Source organism: Gavia stellata, chromosome 28, assembly GCF_030936135.1.
Source record: "Gavia stellata isolate bGavSte3 chromosome 28, bGavSte3.hap2, whole genome shotgun sequence".
NCBI lineage: Eukaryota > Metazoa > Chordata > Aves > Gaviiformes > Gaviidae > Gavia > Gavia stellata.
In genome coordinates this window covers 197842-219533 of record NC_082621.1, presented here as the reverse complement: position 1 = coordinate 219533, position 21692 = coordinate 197842, and the positions used below count along the sequence as shown (strand labels likewise).

The following is a 21692-nucleotide window of genomic DNA, read 5'->3' as shown; positions in this document are numbered from 1 at the left end:
TGCTGTGCTGATTTCTTGCTATGCTTCTCTTAACAAAAATAGGCGGATCTCATAATTTCTCTGTTATGTGTTCTTGCAAGTGATTTTAAAACACCATATCTGCTGGACTGCTTAAAAGCATTTTTTTCCTTCAGTAGCTCTTCCCCTTTATGGGGTTTGGTTAATTTGTGGTAGGATACTTCCATTGTGTGGAAATCTTCAAATAGGTAGAAATCAGTTTGGCAGATGCAGTGTTAGCCAGTGGGACATGCCTGGGTAACCCTGGCTGAGGGGGGATCTGTGTTTCTGTCTCGCAGAATCAAAGCAAAAACGACAGCAAAGGTAGTGCCTTCAAAACATGCTTAAAGCTAATTCAGGGAAATGGAAACAGGTGCTGCAAAGCAACAGCTCAGCAAGAACATCAGAGGCACTTCAGGTGCCATTAGCTATTTCAGCTAATAAGCTCCCCTGAGATACCTCCCTTTCTACTGCTTTGCTTTCTCACCTGATACCTGTCCATAGCTCCATAACGGCCAAGAGAATGGTTATTAATCTCCTAAGCAGAGGCCCTGACTAAGCAGTGACTCTCTGGTGCAAAGGAGTATGTTTGTTCAGCTACTCTTTCTGAAGAGACCAGACGCAGGAAAGCCTTTGAGGAGTTTACAACTAGATGGGCTGGTATCTGTTGACGTGCTCTTCAGAAAGAGGAGTGGGCTGCAGAGGAAGGCTGTGCATGGCTGCCCTCCCTGGCTGCAGGAAGCAGGGAGGGGAATGTGCTGTCTGCCAGCCTGAGGGGTGAATACTGCTCTGGGGCAGTAAATGCTGCCCTCAAGATTGACTGGTGGTAGTGTCCTGCTGAGGCCTCCACTGAGTTCAGTTTTGCTCTTCTCTGCCTGTGTTCAGCATGCGGGCGGGCACTTCCCGCTCTGCTGTCTCATCAACATGTCAGCCATGCACTGACTTGACAAACCTGAGTGAAACATGGAGCTAAAATTTCATCCAAATGTGAACTAGCTCCCTGAATTCCCTTTCTGAAAGGAAGATTGGCTGGGCAGATGGTAGCCCAAAAAATACTGGAAAAATGTAAAATTCTTGGGAATCCTACAGGTGGATATAAAAAAAAAAAAAGCAAGCTAGTAGTCTCATTCGTTAGAAACAGTGTTGCAGCAGGGTACAGCCTGCACCTACATTTTGTCTCCAGAAGGCCTAAGTACTTCCCTTAGGAGGTACCTGACTCTCTTGACGAAGCTGTAGTGTGAAAGGGCTCCTCCACTTTAGGGTAACTCCTGGCCTTGCTGTAGCCTTTGCTGAAGCCCACGTGGGTGGCTGTGTCCTCGCAGGGCTCTGAGCTCTGCCGCCTGGGACAGGGTGCCGGTGCCGCTCTCGTTGCTGGTGTGCCCTGCACGGCCCTGGTCATGTTACCAGCTCTAGCAGGTGGTAAGATGCTCACTTTCCTAGCAAGCAACCTGCCACTGCTCAAGACAGAGATGAAGTTCAGGGAAAAGCTAATTAAAACCATGGACCTTGGCTCAGTGGCTGGTATATTGTCAGTGTGGGAGCGTGGGCTCTGCTGCTGCAGAGACCTGTTCCCCTGACACCAGGTGCAGCCAGAGGTTACATATTTCATTGCGATCTTTCAGTCCTTGTTGTATGACTGGTTGTGAGGATGTTGAGTGAAGTGTTTGTTTCTTGAACTCCACCAAGATTCAGAAGTTAACACGCATCCCTGAACTCTCTGGATCAGCTACCCAAAGCTGCAAGCTGATGCCAAGGAGATGGGCAAAGCAAGCTCAGAAGGTAGAAGGGAGGACTAGCCAGGGGCTGAATGAAGGTGCACTGGCCAAAGTCATAGACCAATTTATTAATTGTAGTGTTTTTACACTCAATAAATAGTAAAGGCTGCTTATACCAATGGAAGGGTTCCCCTTCACCCTCACTTCTGGGACACCAGAGGAAGTGTGCTTGCCAGGTGGGAGCAGGGCAAGGCAGGAGGACCAGCAGCTGCCAGAACACCAAGGCCCTGGACTGCACAGGGCAGGCAAAGGCATCAGCAGAGCAGGTTACTCTGAGTATCTGGCCTCTCCTTAGGCAGGGAGAGCTGCCTTTCCTGGCCCTCATGCCCAGGGACAAGGTTGAGAGGATTGGCATTAGCCATGCAGGGGAGAGTCATCGGGGGACATCAGGCTTTCAATCAACATACAGAATTTCCTCTACAGGCTACCACATTGGCGATGCTCTGTATTCAGCAGCTGGAACATCACTCTGAAGCAGTAGGAAACAGGCTTTTTCTCTATGGGTACACTGTACTGCTCCTCGTCTAACTGTGCACATGGTCAGAGCTGCTAATTAAAAAGTGAGACACCTCTCACTGAGGAGATGGTGCCCATTATAAATGTTTGCTATTGTGGAAAACCAGTCAAAGTCTAGTTAAGTTAAAACTTGTATGTGCTGCATTGGGCTGCAGAGTTAGCTACCTTCCCAACATACCAGGTTTTCCCTCAAATATGCAAACATCTGTGGAGGTTAAGTCTAAATTCAAACATTAAGACCTATGTATGGTTTAGGTTACTTTGTAAAGCATTTTCTTAACACACATCCACCAGGTTCTTTTCTTGCCTCAGATGATTTTCTAGCCCAGCCCAGGATGGGCACACTCAAGAGCCTGACAGGTCTTCAAATATCCTGAAGATGTTTGTTGAAAAAGTTGTTCAGTTTGGAAAAGCCACAACACTACAATGAAGTGGTGCCTCAGGCCTTGCTGCCTCCTGCAGTCCCTCTACCTGAAGGGGACATTGGCTTTGACCTGTGTCCCATACCAATGCAGTCAGGCAGCTCTGTAGTTCTCCTAAATTGTATGTAGTGCCATGTAATCCAGGACTGCTCTAATCCTGGCCAGTGCCTCCAGGCACTCTGATCAGACAGAGTGCCTAAATACCAGAAAGCCCTGGCGTGAAGTGTTATGAGCAAGGAAGTGATAAGGCAGGAGCATGCACATACAAGACAAGTATTCCCCAGTCCCACAAAGCAGTTCACAGGGAAGGCATATGATCTGTGACCACTGTGTTGCAGCCATCCTGGAAAGAAGGCAAGACTGGTCTTGTAGAGGTGAGTCCATGTGGGTCAGAGCCATTCCTTGCTGAGGGCAAGTTATACAGAGGTTCAGTGCATGTACTGGAGGAATGGAGTCAGCAGCAGCATTGTAGCATCCTCATATCTGAAAAAAAAGCCCAGTAGGACGGCATCTCCTCCCTTGCCAAAGAGAGGGACTGTGACAGGCTTGTTTGTTCCGGCCGGAGGTAGCAATTACCTGATATGCTGCTGAAGCTGCTCAGATGATGTTCGCATCACTGAGAACGAGTCCCATCCTGACAAATATGAGGGTCTTATCACAAGCACACAAGAGCCCTGTCACCTGTCAGGTGATTATCCACCTGTGTACCTGAACACTTTTCCTGACCAAAGCAGGTGTTCATAGTTTAGTGCTGCCCTAGGCTGGCCTGGAAAAATGCTTATACTGATTGAATACTAACCAGACATCTCCTATATACACAAGCAAGGGTGGCACAGTGTGCTCCCAACTGCTAGTATGTGTAGCCTTTGCTGTAAAGCTGTGGAGGGAGGCTCCCAAGGTCTGGTAGATAGGTGGCATTCTCATCCAGGTGAGAAAGAGGCACTGTGTCCTCCTCACTGATCTGCCGGTCAAACTCTGCCTTCAGAGGTGGCCGCTGATTATCAGGGAAGGCCAGAGAGAACAAGGCTTCAGGCTCACACACAAACTTGTACACGTAGCGCTCTCCAGCCACCTGCAGGGAAGATATGAGACAAATGCTGCAGGCACACAGGCAGCACTAGGCAATGCTCCTCAGCAGCTGAGAAGGCTTGCAAAACCATCTGGCTGCTCTAGCCCATTGCCCTGAGACATGTCAGAGTTGTAAACTTCTCCTTGTGCTGTCCTCCTGCTTCTCTGCTGCTCTGGTTTCCCCTGGCACAGCTCCTGGGAAATGGGATGCTGCCAGCTGACTCTTTGTCCAGGTAGCAACAGCATCAACAGTCCCTGACCAGTCTGTACTGTGACATAATGACACTCATTTATCCTCTCCAGTGACCTGGATCTGGAAAAGACCATCCCTACCACATAGGACCAACCCCCAGGCAGCCTTTCTCTCACCAACAGCAAGTCTAAACTGATTGTATGTCCTTGCAGCTGCATAAATTCCAACTCTCCTGACTGCAGACATATATGGAAAAAGAAAGAAATCACGATTCCCCTTTGTTTTATTTCCCATATGTTGCCTAGATTCAGCTCCTTTACGTCTTCCTCATTTAAATGCTGCATAGAGAAGTTATAGGGAAAGAAAACTCAGGATGCCTGGCTAGTTCAAGCACATTCTGTACCTGTAAGACTTCCTGTCTCAAACAAGAGAAGCATCAGTAAAGGCATAAAAACTCCATCTGCTTTGCAAACTGACCTTCTGCATGATGCCTTTCTCATAATAGTAGCGAAGGGATCGGCTCAGCTTGTCATAGTTCATGGCTGGACGGTTCTTTTGGATACCCCAGAGCCTGGCTACCTGTAGAATAAAGCATCGAAGTCCATGAATGTCTGTTAACCCAACCCAAGGGCAAAAGAACATTATACAGCTGATTCTCTTGTGAGGAACAGTACCACAACACATACAAACATTTAATAACATTTAAATAATAGACTCAAACAGTAATTATTTAGCAGCTTTTTAACAAGGAGAGTAGAACTCAAACTGAAGCACCCTAGATCACAGAGAGGCATTCTCCTTGCCACTACAGAGGTCTTTTGCTGTCACCACTTCTCCTCACTCTCCAGTACTCTGAAAGCTTGAGGATGCTAAAGGACTGCTTCATCCTATGCTACGCTTTATCTTCAAGGATCACACATTTACCAGGAGCCCAAGTACGAGGGAACACCTCTGTTGGAAGACCCATGTGCTGTTCTTCCTCCTACTACATGATTTTCAGCTTTGTCCATGAGACTCAGAAATGCTTACACATGTAAGCATATGTCAGCCCACTAAAACAACTCATCTATGCTGAAAGTGCCCGTAAAGGTTGATATGTAGCAAGAACAGTGCTAAATGCAGGTCTAATTGGAGCAAGATATGACCAGATATTACAGACACATCTCCCAGATATTGTCAGATATTGGGGTTTTTTTGGAACATGGCGGCATTAGAAATGACACCTTAGTTAACGCCATTTTGATATAAAATGATATTTAGACTAGGACGTAGTTTCTTCCAGATTTTTATGAAAACTTCTGCGGCCAGTAGGGTTCAAAACTCCAAACCTCAATGACAGCCTCAAGTATGGAGTGTGATAGAACAGCACAAGTCACTGCAAGCTTGAGAGTGAAGTGTCTAGGGAAGTGAAGGCAGTGGGCAATTTGACTCACTGCATTTCTGAGATTCTAAACTTACAAGCAACCTTTCTTAAACCTGATATTTGTGTCACCCAAGTGTTTTGACCTCTTCTAAAAAACTTGACTTGCTGCAGGGTCTAGCAAGTACCACTGGTAGGCAGGAGCCTTCACAAGGCAGAGGAAAAGCCAGTTGGGATTTTACAGCTTCAGAAACAGTGGCTGCTCCCCCTGAGCCTCTAGAGAAACTAAATGGTTTCACCTCTTCTGGCTCAATGAGCTTGAACTCCATCCCTCTACCAGTCCAGGCAATGAAGTGGGAATTGGTTGGATCATCCAATAAAGCCACAAGAAATTGCCAGAGCTGGAGAGATCCCCGTCTCTGGTAGGGAGGTCCTTCCCGGTACCCTCCAGCTTCCTGCTTGATGTCTCCTGCTGAAAAGAACAAACAAGGTGTTTCTAAGGGTAACACTGCAAAAACAGTTGCAAAAAAAAGCACATTTCACAAATGTTTACCTGGAATATTTCAGTTCACAGAAAACAGAGCAGCCAATTCACCAGCAGCTCTTCCAAGAGGAGCTCTAATGAACCTCACAATTAAGCCACTTATGCTAGAAGGCCTGTTTGCTGCTAAAAAAGCTCAAAAAACGGGATACCAAAAAGCCAGGTATCAACCACAGCTAACACACCTGCAAAAACACAAGGTAACGAACTATGTAGACAGTGGTCAAGTGGCTAGCAAAGATGCTGGATAACCCTATCTTACACCCAAACTGGAAGCCATTCTTTCTCTGACCTTCAAATTTTTCAGGAACAACACAGACATCATCAGTAAAGGACCTCATCTGCTTGTCATAGCTGCAGCCTGAAAGAGAAAGCAACATAGGCAGTCATAGACAAAGACAGGGTAGTACTAGAGGGCAATGCAAAGCAGGGAAAAGACGATAGTCACTGAGTTTCTTACCTAATGCATCTTCTGTATTTGAATGGCTTGGATAACTTTCAACATTTATGTACATGGAAGGACAGCCAGGAACATCTACAGAACAATTAACACACTAATTTAATTAAAAAGCGCAGGAGGCAGAATGATCGTGCTCTCCAGAGGTTGACAGGTAAGTGCAGCTGTCTAACCAATGTCCTCTTAGGGCCCTCCTAAAGGGTTAGTGGCAGACTGATAACTTTCTGTGTCTCAGGCATCCCACCACAACTTCATCTTCATCATGTTTCCAGTCATGAATTACACTAGTAAATTTTTGTGGTACTATCACACGACTTCCTTCAGAGTAGCCATGATAGCCAGTCAGTCACCTACACACCACTCAATACAAAAATATGGACAGTAGGCTAAATTTGTATGACACCTCTCCCTCATCTTAGTTTAAGATAACTATGCACTCTTCTACTGTTTTCAGAGGTGAGAAGGCATTACATTTTTCCAGGGGTACTATGATGATGTTAATGGAGAGCAGCAGCATCTGAATCTTTACTACAGACAGTGTCTCACAAATGTAATTTCGTATGTCTTTAAGTCTCCCTGGCTTTTTCACATCATAATGGGGTGTTCTCGCAAACAGTTGAGAAAACATAAAGGAAAAAATAGCCTGAGTTTGAAAACAAGCATAAAGTCTTTTCATGATAGCTGTGCAGCATATATTGTTGCCTGGGCACTGCAATTTGTATCTTCTGTACCTTGTGTTTTCTGAATCGAACCTATTTTCCATCCACAGCTGAAATGGATCCTGTAACTGGAAGCTTTGGAAAGATTTACCTTACGTTTCCCTCATACTCCTGTGTGTGGCCATTGCTTTCAGCAGACATTTTGCTGATGCTGAGGGCAGAAGGGTACTCTGAGCTGGCAGGCTGTGTCTTATTACAATCATAAACTACTCTCACAAAAAGCATTCTTCTGGGTTTGCACATTTTTTTCCCCTGTCTGGACAGAAGGACCCAGTGAAAGTGTAATATCAGCATAGCCACAGTAGTGGAGTCTATACGCTCATAGGAGCTTTTTATTTATGTATTTATTTCTGCTAAAGGAAACAATTCAAAATGTCCATTAAAATACCAGGAAACCAGAAGTAACATTCCCTCTAGAAGAGGGTATTGTGATGTCAGGGTAGCAAGTCTTTACACAGGTCTCCTGAAAAAATAAGATTTATCCCTTTTAAACAAATAAGAGGATTACCTGATTGATCTGGTATCTAGAGAGCTGTTTTTGGAATTATTAACTTTTTTCCGCTTGTGATTCTCTAAAATCTCTGCTATCTGCTCTGTGTGCCTGGTTTCTATGGGAAGTAGCAGGTGGTGGTTGACACTGCACAGACACAAAGCAGCACACTTGCACTTAGCCAAGTCAACCCAGACCCCACCCTGTGCTTATGCCTGTCCTTGGAATTGGCCAGTTTATTGTTAGCCACCCAAGTCTTTTTACACTGTTCTAGTTTTAGACTTCTAGATCTGTTTGTCAGGACAAAGCTAGTTTATCTTGCATGGCAAGCTCCCAAATGGAGCATCAGCTCTCTCTGTGACCTGCTGCAGTGAGTTTCCAGTGGGTGTCAGCTGCCTGTGAGACACCTCAGCAGTGAAAGCTGACACCCTCCAGTGGGCTGGGAGAGTGCATCTTTGCCTCTGTTTTGTGAATTAAATTCTTCTGCCTCCAGTCAGGGAAAAGCCACAGGGCCAATCAGTGTCGTGAGCTGCAGCTCAGGGTTGTGCAGTGCACTCCCTGCACCCAGAGTAGCTTTCCTCTGCCAGTGCTTGAAGGTCCCCTTCTGCTGCAGGGATCTGAGATGTTTTTTCTGTACAAGCTCCAAGATATTTGATTCCTTCCTTTCTGCTGCCATTTACAGAACATTTTCAGTATAATTTCTTCAAAGCTGACCTCACTTCTCTCCCTTTCTACAACCTACGAGCTCATACATCCCCCTGAAGACAAAAACTCCCTGTGAAACTAGGAACACCCTTTTCTCCATTTCTGATGGTCTGAGTGGGCTAATTATGAATTTTGACAGTCTCCTCAATGGCTACTTTTTCCCTTGAAAAAAAATGCATACCTTTGATGTAGTTTGAATAGGTTTAACATCTCCTGTATCTTGTTAAAGCTTTCCACTATCTACCAGAAAGTCCTTCTCAGAATAAAGTCCAGAAAGCCAATGTCCCAGCCTTCTCTTGGATGCAGTAAAGAGACAGTACAGCTTGCATTTCCTGCTACGCAGCCAGTTTCCCAGACCACACACGCTCCTGAAGATGAAGTAGTACTGTTTCAAAGCCCGAAGACCACCAGTGATGGCTGTTCACCCAGGAAGTTGCTCAACCCCACTGATGCCTGGTTTACGCAGTCAGAAAGAGCTAGTTCTGCCTACCTGAGTCATACATGTAGTCCACCTGCTCCTGCTTGATCACCCCAGCTGCTGGGTACTGATGGCTGCTGCCCGCACGGCTTGATTGCTCATACCGCGGGTCGTGGTACTCCTGTTTGAAGCCCTGATGAGGGTACTGGAGGCAGGGCTCGGCCATCCGGCGCTGGTAGATGATGGGGTCTTCCTGGGCCATGCCCTGAGAAGAGGGGAAGGAACGGCACATCTCCACAGGTGGCTGGTATGCAGAGCTAGAAGAGGGGAGAGGACATGGGATGGCTGCTTTCTTGGTCCTCTGATCTCGGCCCTGGTGCAGGGCTGGTTGAGGGACAGAAACTTCCCCAGCCTCAGCCTGTTACTAGGGCTGTAGGAGCTGCAGGCATAGCTGGGGCAAGGAAGTGAAAGATGTTTCCAAGGGCAGCTACACAGCCCACCATTCACAGAATTTGATGGCAGCAGTGGTGGGTCCCAAGTATTGGGAGGGCGGGGGGGTGTGGGGATCCTGTGATTCCTGGAAACTGAGGACTTTAATCTGGATGCTGCAGCCCCTCCTCCCTGAATCACCAAGGAGGGCGATCCTTCTTGCCAGTGGCTGCCTCCTCCTGGTAGTAACTCACCTGTTTTCACTGAGGTATCCACAGCTGGACATGGGGCCGGGTGGCCCCGCAGGGGTCAGGAAGCTCCTGTCCTGTCTAGGGAACTGTTGGAGCGGTGACTGTATCGGGGTTCCTGGGTTGGGGGACTTGATTCCAACTTGTCTGGGTTGATCATAGGCACTGGGACAGTCAAACAGATATTGGAGCATTACAGTTCTCCAAGAAGGACTGGCGGCAGCACCTGGGGAGAACGTGTCACAGGCAGACACGCTGTCCCTCTATGCAGCCATCTGTGCCAGAAAACTCCCAGCATAAACTCCTTCCTTTCTCATTATTTGTTGCCCCCACGCACAATAGCAACAACCCTTCAAGCAGAAAACTGGAGAAGGTGTGTTCTGAAGAAGTCATACTATAACTCAGGCAAATAGCTGGGACTGTGGGCAATGGTGTCAGGGAGCTCCTAGCGGGACAGATTTTGGAAAGCAATGGCGGGGAGAGAGGCATATGACAGACGTCAAGACTGCTTTCAGCATCAGGACAGCTGAGAAAAAGCACTAGGGAGAAGAAAAAAGAGGCAAGCCCAGATCTATTCTACACAGGTCTGAGCTATCCAGTGCAATAAATGTCAGTCTGAGCAGGCTGCCGTGAGCTGACCCACTGGTTAATTTGTATTGCAGCACATGTGCACTGCCCTTACCCAGCAGACAGACCAGTGTTGTCATAACACTTCATTATTAAATAATGCAGTAGCACTTGATTTCATAACAGCTCCTGTCCCTCCCCTGTGTAACCTGTGTTACCTGGTGTAAAGACACTGTTCGCCATTGTGGTACTGGAATGGCTGCTTATGGTTGCAGGACAGCGTGGGGTCCGAGGAGGGACTCTGCGGCTCCTTTTTAATCTTAGCAGGAGGACTGTGAAAAGCTACTGTGGGAGAGAAATGAAAGATCAAGTTGACACTTTTCTTTTTTATGGAGAGATATCTTTGTCAGCCAGTAAAAAGTCAGTTGAGTTGCCACCACCTTGTCCTTGTTCAGCTGGCTCTGAGAGAAACAGAATACCAATACGCACAACTGTTCACTGGACTTTCCTGCGCTCTGCCCTTGATTCAGTGAGGTTTGTATGATGCATAAACCTTGAAAAAGCAAATCTAAGGCTGTGTTAACATGCTCTGTGATAATCCAGAGCACTTTGAAAAGGATTTAGAGTGGGTGTTTCTTAAGCTGTTCAGGCCTGGGACAGACATTTTCTGTTATGTCTTAAGGGGTAGCATGCACATACTCTGTTTTTCAACACATAAAAGCAGAGTTTTGATTTGCATCATGCAAAATGCTCTTTCATTGACATACCTAGTAAGCGTGTCTTGTGAGTAGCATTACCATGTATGTATTACCAATGTATTACCATTACATTATAATGCACTAATATGATGACACATTGTAGATCTCCTGATAGTATCATTTGTCCTGTAGGACAATAAATGTAAGGGTTTTTGTAGACATAGCTACAAAAGCTGAAGGTTTTGTGTGGGAAAATACTATTATATGTATTGCATACTATTACAGGCCATCACCAGGCTAACTTGCTCACAGACACCTTATGCAAGGAGTGTTTTCAGAAGCTCCTAACCAATTTAGATAGCTAAAATCCCTTTTCCAAAGGAACTGCATCAGTGTTAAAGCACAGTACAAAACAGAAGTCTGACCTCCAAGTCCTTGCTTTCACTATAATAAGCCTCATAGTTCAAAGAGCAGCTTGCAGTCCTCTCAGTAGCCTCCCTTTGAAGTATCTAATTTCCTTAATTGTATCAGGTTTATGCTTCAGCACTCAGGAAAAAGGTCAGGCCCTTCTACAGGACACTGTGATTCCTGGGCAGGAGGCTGACACGCTGGCACTCAGCAGCTACTCGTATCATTTCCAAATGCAGGTTTCCCTTTGTTGAATCTCTTCTGTGCTAACAGTTCAACATCCCTGAATGTGGGATTGGCAGAATCTCATAACTGCTCTGCTCATCCAAAACACCAGTGACAGTCCAGGAAAAAAGTAAAAAAGTTCCTTTTCATTTTCAGTGCACTGGTCTGTGGTCATGGCCTGATGCAGACGAGGAGGGAAACACCCAGAAAGGTACATAGGTGTAGGCTTGTTTTTCAAACAAGGGAAAGATCTGCGCTCCAAATCAAAACTGTAAGCTTTTAATAAGGCTAGCTCCAGTCCTTCTTCGCCAGCTTACTCCCACCTCTTCAAGCTGACACGATGCTACTTACAAAGCCTGGGATGTTCAGAGCTGTGATTACAGTTTTAAGCATGCAAAGTAACATCCTGATCTGTTAATACCTCGTATTTTTGATGAGTTTATTTCAGGACTGACCTGAACTGTATGTGCACCAGCCATCCTCAAGCCAGTTCTCCCTCACATAAAGGACTAATTGTCCCTTCAGAAGTGCTGCAGCAAGCAGCTATCAAAAGGGCTGGAGAAAGGGCTGCTGCTGTCTCTCTTAGCATAGGATATTAAGGCTACTCTCGATTGCGAACATCCCTCCCTGAAATAAATTTTCTCAGCAAGAGGGGAAAAAAACCCCAAACCTGACTCCTTTTGCCTGCCTTTGGTTTCAGCCTACACCAGAAAAGCCCATCTTTACTCTTTACATCATGCCAGCACCCAAAGGGATCCAAACAGCTTGACAGAATCAATATAAACAAATAAATCCATAAGATAGCAGAGCCTCATATTGTTTCTGGCTCCTACGCCTTCTCAGGGACAACTGGCTCCCACAGCCACTCCCGGGGCTGCCATCAATCACAGCAGAGGGGCCTGTTCACAACAGCTCTTGGCACTGTCCAAACTGATGGCAAGCGTGAGTGCGCCGACCCAGTGGGCCTGCCCCACACCTGGGATGCATTCAGTATCCCAAGCATGTCACTCCTGCATCTGTGCAAACACCCCGGGCCCAGGGAAGGGTTGAAAGAGAAAAGGGGTCTTTCTATCTCTTTCCCTTCTGTCTGCAGCAGCTCTTTTCAATGTATGGAGTAAACAGATATATAGAACCCATCTAAAAATGCCAATGTGGCGGCTGAGTCTTGGGGTGGGGGGGAGGAAAATTGCTCTGTCCAGTACACTGAACTCCACTGAAGTTTCAAGAAGCTAGATGTGCTAGGAGCAGCCAATTCTTTCCGGCCCCTAATAGCTGGAACAGGCTATCACATTACAACCGGCTCATTCATTCATTCAGAGTGAAACATGGGACCAGCCCTCTCCTCAGTTCTAGGTCAAACAGAGGAAGAAACAATATATATGACTCAGAGAGCAAGCCCGGCTGTGCTGCATGGCCAAGTCCAGGGGAATGAGGTAGACAAGAACAACCAGAAAAAAGTGCTTCATTTCAGTTTTCATGGGGAAAACTGCCCTGGGCAGAGAGGGGTATCAGCATAGGAAGGGCACCAAAGCCAACTGCACCGGCTTTAAATGGACATCTCTACTCTCAGTGAGCTGCCAGACATGTATATGCCCGGGGAACAGTGAAGCATCTTCTTGAAGCCTTGACATGCCTGACAAAAGTCAGGCTCCAGGTTCCTGCGGCTGCTTGCAACACAGAGCTATTCAGAACAGCCTGTATTCACTTCAGGCATGTAGTCTTAGCTCAGCATCAGTGTCCAAATGCTGAAGCAGGCCTAGTGTGAGGAAAGCAGAAAGAGTTCCATGGCCATTGTGTGGAAGGTTCCAATACTTGTACCTGTGCAACATTCAGCTCCTTTGTAAGGTGAAGTGCTTTGACCAGTTCTCAGAGCAAACATTTGTGGTACAGTTCCTAAGAACAGAGAGCAAGCAGGCTAGTGAGCATATCCCTTCAGGGATACTGTGCCCTCATGCTGTGGCAGGCAGCAGACAGGACCATCATCTCACAGAGGCCATGCTGGCAGCAGATACTCAGCCAGAGGCCACAGAGCAGAGCCCCCAGAAAGCTCCTGCAGGAGACACAGCACCCATAATTCCATGTACAGTCCAATGTCTTTTGCTTTGGGAGGAGTAATAGCACAAATTTTACCTTTGATTGTCATAGTAATGCATCTTCTCAGCTGTTCAGAGGTGCCTAATTTTTTACGCATACACCAACTAAAATATACATCTGTTGAAACCACTCTGCATAAGGGACTGTGGTAGTTACCACCACACAAAGATACTTTTGCGTTGTCCAGGTGTGGACAGTTAGCCTGTTTTTTTGTCACCGTCACAACAATGTAGAAATAAAATTAGTACTTTAGCCTCAATGTCCGTGTGTTGCATTTATGTATTTTTTTTGACTTAAGTGTCCCTTCTCCCAAGATGTGTGATCGCCCCCATGCTACTTACAGTTTTCTGAATGAAAGTCAGGCACAAATTGCTCATCACTGTCTGGAACCTGAGCTGCCAGGGGAGGGTGGGAAGGAGGGGAGGAGGGAGAGTGGGGGAGAGAGAGAGAGAGAGAGAGAGAGAATTAGATTTGGCACTTTGTATGGTATAATTAACAGCAAGGTAGAAATAAGTCTATGCAGAAAAGATCTGAGCTTTCTGCTGGAATGCACTTTAGTGACTAAGGATAGTTTTCCGTTGGGATTAATGAATACAGTTCTTCTGCCTGCAGATTTACCTCTTAACAGCCTGCCAGTTTCCTTCTCCCTTACCTTGGAAATAAGGACAACAGCAAGTTTATTAGCTCAGGGTTCACAGTTTTGGTTAGAAACATATCATGCAGGGATTTTTAAGCATTTAGTATAGGAAAAACACCTACCAACGGCTAAATTTGGAAAGGCTATGCCAAAGTGATGAGCTGAACAGAGTCTATGCCTTCATATACAATCTTTTCAGTAGCTCCAGAAGCAGTGGATAACTTGGAACAATTTGTAAATCAGCAGGAAAACATTTCAGAAGAAGAAAATAAAATTATCTGGTAGCAAGAGAGGGAAATGGTTAACAGTGCCTTGCATCGATGTGTGATTTTGCAAATAGCAAATGTAAGAGGAAGTGCTGGTGCAGTCATAGAGAACCTGAGAGCAAACAGCTGCTCTTTCCCCACAAATCAGTGCAGTAAAGCTTATTTCTAGGCATCTGCCCTGTGGACAGCAGTGTTAGTACAACTCCAAGAATAACAGCGAGGTCGAAAACATTTGAATATTTCAAAGACTGTCAATAAAGATATCTGAAAATCTGCAGAGGCCTCATTTACCTTGGAACAGCCTACCTCACTGGAACAAGATGTAGCGGAATGTGGTAAGCAGTGAAATAGTTAACAACATTAGCACCTCAATGTTAAGAAGCTTCAGGCTTAATGGTGAGGCTCACCTGTGTTTGTCTGCAGGCTTGAAAAGTCAGCAGCACACTTTATAATTCGATGCCTCTTCATAACTCGGGGGCTCATATTTATTCTGATTTACATTAAAGATTAGACTTTGCAAAAGCTGTAAAGCCCACGTGGATAGAGTTTCCCACAGCATCCAAAATGGAGGCACTAGAAGTCTTTCACTATGTACTTCACAGTATGTTTCATCAATTCCTGGAGTAAATACTTATTTTAAATTAAAACTTAAAGTATCAGAATTCTTCTTCCTGTGATGCCTATGAAAGATGTAACAGTGATTGGAAGCTCGTATCTAGTGAAGACTGGCAGCTGTGCTGACCCTTATGGCATCATTCATGCGAATACCTCATCTGCCTATACATAGCTGCCTGCCTTTTCTGATCTCCAGCTTAGATCATTCTGTTCATGGATCACCTACTACAATGTGGCCTTAGCCCATGTCTGAGCTGCATTGAAGCCATTGAAAAATATATCATAAAACAATGAAATGGCACAGTGGAAGAAAAATAATTTTATTGTCCTTCTTCACCTACAGGTTGACTCAGCAAGGTACACAGGTGTGTCCTTGAGAGATTACTCCAACATACAAAATCAAATGTTACAATAGTCCATAGTGCTATTATACTAAAATTCCTGTGTTGAAACAGTGTATATGTAATTAGAGCTTTTCTGATTTCACAGAGGAATCCGCTATAGATAGTCTCCTCTAGCTCCTGCTTCCCTTATTTTCTGAGAAAAGCTTTAATCAACATTGCCCTCACACATTCACAGAGGGAACAATTCATTCAGATTTTCCAACTGTGAATATAGTTGTGCATGCTTGCCCCATTCTACAAGATGGTCTGTGCCTATCTTTCCTTTGCAAGAGCTGTATAAGCAAGACAGAACAGTACTCTTGGACAGCCTGCACAGTCTAGAACGTATGGTTTTGTTGAAGCAATCACATAAGCAATAGGATACCAAAGAAAGTGATCCAATCTGGCTTTCTCCCTGACAGCAGCATCTGTATTTATTTACAAATACCTTTGCATTCTTCCCTGCCACAGAAAGAAAAGGTGGTAAGGAAGCAAGAGAGGCACACCATCCTGATGTCAGGAACACACTACTAATCAGAATTTAGCCCATATTTTAATACGCAGCTATTTTTTCCTCTATTACTCAGAGCCTAGCTCAGATGTGACCTCAGTTCACCTCCTGAGCAGTCCTCCATTACCCAGAGACAGCAACTAATGTGGTAAATTCAGGTCTGACAAAGAACTAAGCTTCTGGGTGTGCCCTGAGAGAAACTGGGGAGAACCTTACCAAAGCACATGTTGTGTTAGACTATTTTATTACTACTAACAATTACTTTTATGTCCCTTTCAACTGCAGGGAAGGGAAAGCTTGCAGCACATTGTTATTCCACAAAATCTCTCACAAACTATTGCTGAAAGAAATGCTGCTACTAGTACATAACAGACAAACCTAGAGTTTTTGTTATTGCAGAGCAGACAAAAGATTGCACTCTCTCAGCTCTAAAGCAAAGGTGATGTAGTCAAAGTAAAGGAACATGAGGAATGGAAGCCCACTAATCTCAGTCACTTGAACCTAAGCTAGAAGACAAGACATGCCAAAAATAAACCTTAGGGAATAACACTGCATTAACAACAGGCAGTGGATTAGAATGAAACCAGCCAAGCTCTTCGCACTGCAATCACTGTTCCTTAAAATAACCTGTATGACAACAAACTGGAAATATAAATGATAAAAGGTGGGGAACAGAAAAACAAAACCTTAAAAAATTCATTTTATTAATTATCTTTAAAAAGCAACATTGTAGTAGAAGAAATAGAAAGAAACGTGACCAGTGATGAGCAGCATTCCTCAGGGCTTGGCATTGGGACCAGCGTTGTTGGCGACACGGACAATGCAATCAAATGCACCCTCAGCAAGTTTGCCAATGACACCAAGCGGTGTGGTGCAGTTGACACGCTGGAGGGAAGGGATGCCATCCAGAGGGACCTTGACAGGCTTGAGAAGTGGGCCCATGCAAACCTCATGAAGTTCAGCAAGGCCAAGTGCAAGGTCCTGAACATGGGTCAGGGCAATCCCAAGCACAAATACAGGGTGGGCAGAGAAGGGACTGAGAGCAGCCCTGAGGAGAAGGATTTGGGGGTGTTGGTTGATGAGAAGCTCAACATGAGCCAGCATTGTGTGCTTGCAGTCCAGAAAGCTGACCGTATCCTGGGCTGCATCAAAAGAAGCATGACCAGCAGGTCAAGGGCGGTGATTCTCCCCCTCTGCTCTTGTGAGACCCCACCTGGCGTCCTGCATCCAGCTCTGGGGCCTCCAACGTAAGAAGGACACAGACCTGTTGGAGCGAGTCCAGAGGAGGGCCACAAAGATGATCAGAGGGCTGGAGCACCTCTCCTATGAAGACAGGCTGAGAGAGTTGGGGTTGTTCAGCCTGGAGAAGAGAAGGCTCCAGGGAGACCTTCTAGCAGCCTTCCAGTACCTGAAAGGGGCCTACAAGAAAGCTGGAGAGGGACTTTTTACAAGGGCATGTAGTGATAGGACAAGGGGTAATGGCTTTAAGCTGAAAGAGGGTAGATTTAGATTAGATATAAGGAAGAAATTCTTCACCATGAGGGTGGTGAGGCACTGGAACATGTTGCCCAGAGAAGTTGTAGATGCCCCCCCTCCCTGGAAGGCTTCAAGGCCAGGTTGGATGGGGCTTTGAGCAACCTGGTCTACTGGAAGGTGACATGGTAGGGGGGTTGGAACTAGATGATCTTTAAGGTCCCTTCCAACACAAACCATTCTATGAAATAACAGGGATCACATTGTATGAGCTGAGTTTGGATTTCACAGCCTACTGCCTTGAGGCTACTACTGTCTATCGCACTGCTGACAATCTCACTAAGAAAATTACATACTAAAAGCAATAGACCACAGAAAAGATGTGAAATGAAGAGCATGGCTGAAGCGAGAGCACACAGCCTTCCTGCTGGACAGTGATGCATGCAGACAGCTACAGTCCTGTACTAGAAGGCTAAAGTGCCAGTTGCCAGAAGAAAATTTAAATTTTTATATTGATTATCTACTTCATATGCTTGCAATACAGATAGTATTTTCTTGTTCTCCCAAAACCAGCATCTATACTTAAAATAACGGGGATACTTAATCAGACATTTAAAGCCCAACCACAGGCTTATTTTAGTCACTCAGACTGCATGCATCAACCTGTGCCTTGCCATCTCCCACACTGCTCTCAAGATTTGGAGCACCATAACTAAAGCTTTCTGACTAAGGATACACAAAGAAGTGCATCTCTCCCCTCCTTGCAATCAGCACAGATAACTACCTGGGCAACTTTTGTCCAAGGAAGTTTTTTTTGTTTCTCTGAATGCCAAATCACTTTTATAAATTATTTGGCTTTAAATTAGTTCCATACAGTTACCAGCTTCACATCATTGCATTCTAACAGATTCTGGTAAAAATGGTGCAGAGGAAAACTTTATATTTTTAGTAACGAGGCCTAGGATTTTTCAACATCTGTTTCTTTTAAGAGTCATCTATATGCAGACATTATTCTTTTACCTTGCAAAAGGGGAATCAGGTGTTAATTGACACTATTAAAATATTCTAAAAAGCTAACAAAGAGTTACCTCATGAATGAAATCACGCAAATTATATATATTGACTCATATACACACACACCTATACATACACATGTATATGTGGTTTAAATTTGTTAACATTTTTCATACGGCTGATTGTTTGTTGGGAAATAATGTTTCCAGTTTGCTTCCTTCCTAGGTTTGCTTCTCTTTTATTTCAAAAGTAACACCAAGAACTGTAAATAAAATTATAAAATAAAATAGCTAAATTTCTCAACTAAATGTGGTAAAGGCAGAGTATAAATAACATTTCATATTTTCACTTTCTTTCCTTTTTCTTCTGCATTATTTAGGAAGGTACTCTTAAGTTTTCAGTTGCCTTCATCTCATGAGCAAATGCTAACATACAGACATGTACAAGACATTAATAAAAAAAATTCACAATTCAGGAAAATAATTTGACATACTGGTGAATACAGAAAGACAAATGATAGTTTGCTTCAGAGGGCAACTTTTGTTGTTAAAAGTCTGGAAATGGAAGTCATCCGAGAAGAAAGTAATTCCCCATATATGCGGTCTAAAGTCATAAGCTTGAATATTAAAACATGCATTGAATTTCCCAAAGATTTCACCTGGGCTCTGACTAGATGCTATGAGCTTTATAAAAAGAGATATCTGCCTATATTCTAAAAACATGCAATAGGGTTTGCATTATCATTTACTGATCATGTATAATAGCAGATTACCTCTTTCTATACAGTGCTATGAGACCACGTGTGACCTTCCCTTCACCCCAGGGTACTTAGGAATTCATTCTACAAACACTCTGCTACTGACAAACATATTGTAAGAAATTCTATGCAAATTCTTTAGATTAGTGAGCTAAAAATATTATCAAACATTAGAAAGCCTGAAAATGAAAGGCTACCAGAAATCAGCTCTGAGGCAAACTTATTTTATTGGCAGCTCAAGGTTTTTGAAGATTTAAGAGAAACCTGTCTCAAGCATGTGTGCACATTCAGCAGATCTGTTAGGTGACAAGCAATTAATGCCTATTTTTCTCCTCTAAGTTAGGCGAGTGTTTCAATCCTGGAAGAGCCTCCAGGTAATTCCTCTTGCATCCTTACAATCCTCGCACTCATGAATACTGCCTGATCAATGTCATTTCATCTCAGTTTGAAATTAACATCAAATATTTGATTTTTTTCCTTAATAATCATACTTGGTTGGCAAATACCTTTTTGGAGGCTTAAAAAAAACCTGTTTGAGAGGATGGTCCTTCACTTGTGGTAAAATTAGGGGAAATAACCCTGCTCAAAATTCCATGCATATTTTTGTATTATTATTGTTAAATATTTGTTAATTACCTATATCACAGTAAGTACTTTTATATTTATCAGGAGTCTGTACTTGAGGATATGTTTTGACTTTTCTAGAAAATGGATCATTTGTAGTACTGGAATTAGAGCAAATTCACCATACTGTTTAAAACTAGTTTCACTTAAAATCCCAGGGAGTTCTGTTAATTTCAAGTTTTCTCTTCCTTGAAGTCAAAAGGCAAAACAATTTAGACACCAAACTGGGCAGTGTGTAAGTTCCAGGAAGGTCCCTTCAAAGATTTATCTTAAAAAAAGAAAAGAAAAAGTTGAGAGGCACTTCCTTCCCCAAATTAAAAGAATAGTTTATTGTTTGTTTAAAAAATATCAACGTTTTGGCAACCAACAGATAAGTGACAAATTAGCATAAAATCGAACCAGTCCCAAGCAGCCTGAAACGAAACTTGTAACCAGGAAAGTGGGCCAACTGCCAAGTTCCATTCATAAGCAAATACCCAGCACAATAGTGCGATTCACGCGTCCGCATTTTCACGAGCCAGAGGTTGGCAAGTCTGAAAAAAACACTTCATGTTTGGAGCTAGGCAAACAAAACAAAGGAGCGATGCAAACATCAAGAGACAAACAACTAAAAGACGAACAAAACAAAACAGAGAAAGGGGAAGGAGCCCACCTACCTTCTGTCAGCCAAGTCTCCTGGAACGGGCTCAAGTCCTGGAAGAGGTCTGCGTGAAAAGCGAGAGGTTTCCTCAGGGGAGCGCCGGGGAGGCACCGCAGGATGCTCCAGCGGCGGAGGTGCCGCGCGGAACGAGGGGGCGGAGGCGCAGGGGGAGGACCTGGTCCCGGAAGCCTTCCCCATCTCCATCCATCCCTCCACCCCCCAGCCCCCCTCACCTTCCGAATCCTGCGCCGGCGGCAAGCCCGGGTCCCCGGGTCTCTTCCTAGCGCCCATCCGAGCTCCGCCACCGGGAGCCGCCTGGCCCGGAGGCTGCTGCGGAAGGAGCAGCTCAGCGCGGGGTCCCTGACCGGAGCGGGCCCCGGCCCAGAGCCCCCCGCTCGGCGGAGCCGTCACTCACCTGCGGGAAAGTGAACGGCACCTGCTGGTCCAGGTACCCCTTCATCCTGCCGCCCGTGCGCTACCTCCGCGGGCGCGGGGCTCCCGGCGGGCACCTGGGGAAGGCACAGGGGGAGGCTCGCGGCGGGCCGGGCCTCCCGGGGCGGCACCGCGGGGCGGCCGCCACCTGCTGAGCTCAGCGGCCGCCGCGGGACAGCCCGCCCGCCGGCGGGCGGGCAGCGCGACCCGCACGGCTCCCCGGCACTCCCACCGTCCCTGAGAGGCGGCGATCGCGCCGCAGCTGCCGAAACCCGGGATACGAGGCGGAACCGAGCCCGCCAGCCCCCAGCCGGGACGAGCCCCCTCCGCCGCGGGACAGCAGCCCCCGCCCCGGAGGGTCCCCGCCCCTCACCCGGTGGTGGCTCGCGGCCCACGCGGAGCCCGGAGCAGCCCCGCCCCGCCCGTGCAGTGAGGCCGTCGTGCGCCCGGGGGCGGCCTCCCATTGGTGCATCGCCTCGTTCACAGATTCGGCTCGCCTGCTCCTTTGTTTCATTGAATTTGTGAATGAAGCTCTGGGTTGGGACACGCCCGCCAATCCCAGCTCTTTTTGGCCCTCACCCAGTGAAAAGTGGGAGTAGCTTTAGCCTTCAGGGCCAATCAGATCGCAGTACTCGAGTAGTCATTCAAGGACGGAGCTCCCATTCATAAATATACCTCCCAAAGTTCATTCACGAAAGGTTGCAAAGGCGCTTCGACTATGCCTACAGTGCAAGGCAGAAGTATGCTCAGACTGCACTTTCAGACTCCCACCCAGCGTGGCACACGACCAGGCCTGCCCGTTCTCATGCACACTGCAGTCAATTTAAAACAGTCTTCAGGTATGTTCAGTTCTGTTCTGGGCAAGTTCTTTAAGTTTCAACAAGATTTGGAAAAAATCTCGCTCATCTGAAGTGAAAATAATTAAAGCCCTGGCTACCAAAATCAGTTTTATTCTTACAAATGTTAAGGCACAAGAACATAAAATAAAAACCTAGTCCTGGTATTTGCAC

At 45.7% G+C, this 21692-nt stretch overlaps 1 protein-coding gene across 2 annotated transcripts; it reads right to left on the bottom strand.

Annotated features, from left to right (window-relative positions):
- Window positions 1-3560: 3560 nt before the first annotated feature.
- ETV4 (ETS variant transcription factor 4) lies at window positions 3561-20710 on the bottom strand. 2 transcript variants are annotated; one of them, XM_059830480.1, is made up of 12 exons: window positions 20666-20710; window positions 20484-20565; window positions 20267-20314; window positions 13672-13725; window positions 10124-10250; window positions 9345-9503; window positions 8734-8978; window positions 6333-6407; window positions 6165-6233; window positions 5631-5803; window positions 4449-4550; window positions 3561-3782 (listed from the first exon to the last, which is right to left on the bottom strand). In XM_059830480.1, exons 1-12 carry the CDS (start codon window positions 20708-20710, stop codon window positions 3561-3563), a joined length of 1401 nt encoding a protein of 466 aa, XP_059686463.1. The 2 variants fall into 2 exon arrangements, with proteins under 2 accessions (XP_059686463.1, XP_059686464.1); XM_059830481.1 differs by lacking the exon at window positions 6333-6407 and having other exon boundaries at window positions 20484-20580.
- Between the last annotated feature and the right edge of the window lie 982 nt (window positions 20711-21692).

Excerpts from the sequence above, each read along its gene's own strand:
- ETV4 (XM_059830480.1), bottom strand. The coding sequence starts at position 20,710 with ATGAAGGGGTACCTGGACCAGCAGGTGCCGTTCACTTTCCCGCAG. Across the intron at positions 20,315-20,483 it reads GCCGGCGCAGGATTCGGAAG|ACCTCTTCCAGGACTTGAGC; the intron begins GTGAGGGGGGCT and ends CTTTTCACGCAG. Across the intron at positions 13,726-20,266 it reads GGAGACTTGGCTGACAGAAG|CTCAGGTTCCAGACAGTGAT; the intron begins GTAGGTGGGCTC and ends CTCCCCTGGCAG.